Source organism: Myzus persicae, unplaced genomic scaffold (assembly GCF_001856785.1).
Source record: "Myzus persicae strain clone G006 unplaced genomic scaffold, MPER_G0061.0, whole genome shotgun sequence".
NCBI lineage: Eukaryota > Metazoa > Arthropoda > Insecta > Hemiptera > Aphididae > Myzus > Myzus persicae.
The window spans coordinates 47,639-53,954 of record NW_019104460.1 but is presented as its reverse complement, the minus strand read 5'-3'; the positions used below and the strand labels follow the sequence as shown (position 1 = coordinate 53,954).

General features: G+C 31.3%; 1 protein-coding gene across 1 annotated transcript; it reads left to right on the top strand.

The window, feature by feature from the left end:
• The first annotated feature begins 3,346 nt into the window (after nucleotides 1-3,346).
• LOC111042330 (zinc finger BED domain-containing protein 1-like) lies at nucleotides 3,347-5,646 on the top strand. Its single transcript, XM_022326903.1, has 4 exons — nucleotides 3,347-3,592; nucleotides 3,686-3,899; nucleotides 4,109-5,158; nucleotides 5,234-5,646. Exons 1-4 carry the CDS (start codon nucleotides 3,347-3,349, stop codon nucleotides 5,644-5,646), a joined length of 1,923 nt encoding a protein of 640 aa, XP_022182595.1.
• The last annotated feature ends 670 nt before the right edge of the window (nucleotides 5,647-6,316 follow it).

Here is a 6,316-nt window from a genome sequence, read left to right as displayed (position 1 = left end):
TTTATCATCTGCATAGTCGGCATCATAAGTGTTTGGAGTTGTTGGCTGATCATAGGCATATAAATAAAGAGTATGGGGGAGAGGATTTCTCCTTGAGATACATCGGCGAAAATTGGGGCTATATTTGATGTTGCTGAGCCTAAACGTATTTGGAAGTGGCGGTTTGTAAGGTAAGATTTAGTTAAAAGAAAGAGCCGTGGGGTAAAAAATTGCGACGTTTGAACAGGAGGCCCTCGAGCCATACTCGGTCGAAGATCTAGGATATGTCTAAGAAGACAGCAGCTGTGCAATAGCATTTTTTTTCGAGAGATGTGCTTATAGCATCAACCACTCTATGGACTTGGTGTATCGTGCTATGTTTAGCTCTAAAGTCAAATTGTGCAGGAGGGAGTATATTGTTTTCAAGTATATGAGGATACAATCGTTTAAGAATTAGCCTTTCAAAGATTTTTGAAAGGTATGGTAAAAGACACTCAGATACTTATCTAATAAATAACAACCAAGTCTTAAAAAAAATGTAAATGATCAACAAGTGATCGTTCAATTTGTACGTCCGTAATGCGCAAGTTTTCCGCTTGTGTACTCTGAATCAATATAATATAATTCCAATATTTTGTACAAGCGTACAAGCACTGAATATAAATAGTAAAAGTTTAATGATACTATTTATAGTCAATAGTATAATTTAAAAGAGCCGAAAATACTTCGCATTGAGTCTGAGTGTAACTTGAAGTCTATTGGTTATAACAAGTTGACTGCCACGAGGACCATATTTGGTACTCACGTGGTTTGTCTCCTGTGCCACATATTTTAAACACGTTATGTTCTACAGGCTTTGAGTACCAATTCTGGTACTCACACCATTTGACTTTCAGGGTTTGAGGGTCAATTAGGGTACTCACTATTTTTCGTGATTACGTCACTGAGAACCGTTTCTGATGCTCAATTCGTTTAATGGAGTAGAAAGAGGAGAAAATTTCAAACTGAATACAGCAAACAGCGCTCAAATTTAATGTTTTTTTAAAATTCAACACTGGACAAGAAGTATTACTGTTTAAAGGACCCAACCTAACCTAACCTAACCAGACGAACTTGAAGTAGAAGCGTCATAATTTTCATTTAAACTATTTGAAGCAATTATATCATCAGTGTCAGAAGCGTAATTTTCATGTGAGTTATTCGAAGGGATATCATCATCAGTATCAGAATCCTATATAAAAATGAAATGGGTAGTATAAATTTTCTATTAAATTATTTACTATTATTAGTTAAGGTCATACACGATAAAAGTTGTGCATTATCTATATATTTATGATAAAATGATTGAAGTTTGTACACTTAAAACGATATACAAAAAAACATTATAAATTAGGCGATATTTACCAAAGCAGTCAGGATCTGCATCACTATTATCAAATTCAGATAACTTATCTGATGACCAAAGAGCTTGAACAATTTCGTCGTCGTTCATTATAAAATAATAATCAATAACGTCAGAACTCGACGATGACTCGAATGAAAATAAACGTATAACTGAATAATATGATACAATAGGCATCGAGTACCATATATATCGCGATCGGGTTATTAAGAACCTAACGTCGACGATGACTCGAATGAAAATAAACGTATAACTGAATAATATGATACAATAGGCATCGAGTACCTACCATATATGGTACTCACTCCAAATCGGTTTATTTTTCGTTTAAATATTATTAAAATGACATAAATAAACAATTACGATAAGAAAATTATAAGAAATATGAAAAAAAACCCATGGCCCATGTTAGCATCTGTCTAAAAATACGACAGCACATGGGACAAACACAGCGAGTATCTATTCTGGTACTCATAGCGTTTGAGGACAGCTCTATAAAAACACCGTGGCAGTCAACTGATATATATATACTGATAATATTTTTATTTATGGAATAATATTTCAATTTACAAAATATATATGATGATTGATGATAATGACTGTACTATAATATGGTAAATATTATGTGTAAATGCGTAATGTACTAACTACTAATGTGTTATAATAAAAACCGTACATACTTATATACTAATATACATACTATACACATAAAATAATATGACTATGCAATAACTAATTAATATATTTGAATAATTAGGGACTGATTTAAAAATAAATATTCAACCAATTGTGGGGGGGGGGGGTGTCACCGTTTCACTTACAACTTATATTAAAAATTGAAGACTAAAAAAAGTGTATTCAAACAAAAATTAATTTTTACTTTGACAAAGGTAATTACATTGATTATAAATACTAGTATTTAGTATCAATGATAATAATTAAAGTTTAATCGTTTTATTTTATTATTTTTTCAAGCACTCGTGGGTAATGATTTTCATCAAAAATCACATTTCTGGATACAACCATATTTAATTGAATTGTTAAGCTCTGTTGTTATAATTGTAAAGAAAACAGAACTACTAGCCGAAATGGAAAGGGTATATTTTGGCCACCCATCTAGGATTATATTACTATGGATAGGTATTTAATATTTATTATTTTGTAATCGTTGGCAGTGCGCCAATGTAACAAGTTAAGTACCAAGTTTACAGTATAGTATTATACGAGTATTGTCTTTGTAGACGCTCAAAGAATTGAAACCTAGGTAGGTCAATAAGTACGTCTGCCTCTATTGTGAATATAGTGATGGGCGATTTAAATCGATTTTTTAAAAAATCGATTTTTTTTTGGTCGATTTATCGATTTTTAAATCGATTCTGCTAGGGCGATTTTTTTGTGAAATCGATTTTTTTTTGGCCGATTTTATCCGATTTTCTCTTTTTTTTTTTCTTGTATTTTTTTGAAATTTTGTATTGGTCACATTTTCTTTTACATGATAATAATGGTAATTGTAATCACTGTTCAATATATCTACAACCGTGATTGTAATAAATATTTTTGATAATGATACTGCAAGATTATTCGTTTACTACTCTATGGTTTATACCTAACGGCTAACCGTCCTGACCACCTTATCGGGCTTATCTATATTCTACAATATACATAATAGTATTATAGTGATTAGTGTCTAGTGATTATATTATACACTATTATACACTAAACACTTTGCCACTTTGGTTTTTGACAGTTTGACTATTTAGTAGTATTTACTGATTTTACAATTTACTGTCAATTGTCAATTGTCATATTGTTCTTCGGTTCTTCCGTTCTTCGTTAATCGTTTACGTGTGTCGTGTACAGCTGTGGTTGTGTCATTGTGAATTGTGAATACGTGTGGAGTGTGCCTTGTGCAGTGGTTCAGTTCAGAGAAGTAGTGAATACATTATAGTATTATACAATAGTACTATGTCTTCGACTTCAAACATGTGGAATTACTTTGTGAAAGTTGATAAGCCTCATAAGGGTGGTTGTTGTAAATTATGTAATGTTGTCGTAAGAACTGGTGGCAATACAACCAACTTAAAGCAGCACCTAAAGCGCAAGCACCCCTCATTAAATGCCTCAAAAAATGCTAAATGTTCTAAATCAAACGCCATTGTTTACACTTCAGTTGAAGACGATGAAGCCGATTCTCTATTTGTTCAGTCCACGGTAAGTATTATGATTTAACTATTGAAATATGTCAATATAATGACATGGACATTTCATATGTTTAAAATATATGATATTAATTTTTAATTTCAGTCTGGTGCTCAAACCACCTTGGATACAGTGGTTTCTCAGTCTCGACCAGAATCTTCATGTTCCCTACATTCTGATTATGACTCGTTGATATCAAAAACGAGCGAAACATTGTCTGTGGTATCAAATCTAACTACTGCAAGCAGATCGTCAACGAGCACGAAATTAATACAACCAACAATCTATCAATCAATTAGTGAATTCAGATCATATGAAAGTAAGAGGCAATATTTAAGTATTCAGGGATTTAACAAAACATTTGTATTTTATTTTATAATTGCATGATGCCATGATCTATAATAGGTAGCAATATTAAAAACTAAACAATATAATATAATATATATGTTTGTATGCTTAAATTAACTAGTTTTTAATAAACATATTGTATGTTAACTTTATTTTTAAATCTTAATAATTTTTTTTTAGGTGGAGGCACAAAAAATGTAACCATAACAAATGCATTGGTTTATATGTTGGTGAAAGACAACATGCCGCTTTCTACAACTGAAAAAGATGGTTTCAACTACTTCGTAAAAAGAGCTCTGCCATTGTATAAAGCACCATCAAGAAAGACCATAACAAAACTTATTAGTTCCAAGTACGATGTATTATCGGGTAAAATAAAAAATAAATTATCTTCGGTGGAAAGTATCACACTTACTACAGACATATGGACAGATACTATCAATACCAAAAGTTATCTTGGTATTACAGTTCATTTTCTAAGTGTCTGCAAATTAAATTTAGAAAGTGTGGTACTTGGAGTGTTAGAACTTGATGAGCGTCATACATCTGAAAATATTGCCAAGTGGCTGGACAGTGCTCTTCAGGAATGGGGTATTGAAAAACGTCAAATTTTTTTGGTCGTAACTGACAATGGTGCTAATATTAAAAGCGCTGTGAGCACGTGTTTTGGTAAGGATAAACATTTGCCATGCTTCGCACATACGATAAATCTTGTAGTACAAAACGCATTGGATAACACTGACAATGTTGCTACTTTAATAAATAAGGTAAAACATTTAGTTACATTTTTCAAGCAATGTGTATCTGCATCTGACGAGCTGCATAAAGTCTGTGCATTTAAATTAAAGCAATCAGTTTCAACAAGGTGGAATTCTGTGTATTATATGTTAGACAGGTTTATTAATTGTTCTGACCATGTAGCATCTATTATCGTGAAGTTCCATAAAGGTCCTACCATGATAACTGGTTCTGAGCTGTTTATTGCTAAAGAAATCGTGCATCTACTAAAACCTTTCGAATCTGCTACTAAAGAATTATGTGCCCAAAAATATATAACAGGTAGTAAAATTATCCCATTGATGCATTGCTTGATAAAAAAAATTGAATCAGTAGAAGTGAATGGTGTTGTTGCTTCGGCTTTAAAATCTAATTTAAGTAACAATTTACAAACCAGATTTGGTAGAGTAGAGTATGTGGAAATTCTTTCCATAGCCACAATTCTTGATCCCCGTTTTAAAACCTTACATTCCAATAGTGCAGTGGCTTCTTAAAAATTCATCAATGCAATTAAAAAAAAAATTTTAGAACTTAGAACAGACTCCAGTGAAACCAGTTCACATAATGAAAGTTCTTCTGAAGATGACCCTGATAGCTTATGGGCAGTACATAGACAGTTAGTGTCAAAAAAAGCCTTAACTGAACCGAGCATAAATGTCAACGAAATGCCTACAGATCTTAAGCATTACTTAAACCAACCGACAGTGCCATTAACTGATAATGTTTTAAGTTTTTGGGATATTCATGGACCCATTTATCCTCATTTAAAAAAAATTGTAGATCCTTATTTATTAATGGTAGCTACTTCTGTACCTTCGGAGCGTCTTTTTTCTAAAGCAGGTCAAGTTATGACTGATAGTCGTAACAGGTTAACAGGTGGTAACCTTAATAAACTCCTTTTTCTTGGATCACTGTCAGTAAATGATTGGCAATTAGAATAAGACATTTTCAATAAAATCAATATTATATCTTTATTGTATTTCTTATTTTTTCAAATATTTAAATTTAATATAATGTGTTAATTGTATCAGTTTTGTTAATAAAGAAATTCATAAAAACATCAGTGTTCAATTATTTGTGAATTATTGAATTAATTGTGTTTAAATTTTAATAAACATTACTACACACAAGTCAGTGTACATTATTTGGCATCAATAACTGTGTGTAGCATATTATGTCATATGGTATACTTGACCTAGTAAAATAATTAAATAAATTTATGATTTTATTGACAAGTGTTGAATTACCAAGTATTTGAAAATTATTGCACATGGCAAGTATTTGTATTTCTGAATGGATGTTTTATGTGGGCAATATATACATTATAATATACATTATTATATATTATGTTAAGGTAAAACGCAGTAAAGTAAGGCGCACATAGGGTGTGAATTTAGGGGGTGCTGGAATAATTTATGGTACACAGAAACAGATCCACACTCCTGACCACCCTAATACTATAATAACTGCATTGCAATGATTATTAATTTGTATTTTGTATTTAAAATAAAAACAAATATTTAAAAGTAATTATATTATAAGTATAATATAATATGATAATATGTAATCATTAATTATTAATGTTAAACAAGATTTAATTTCCCTAAGCAC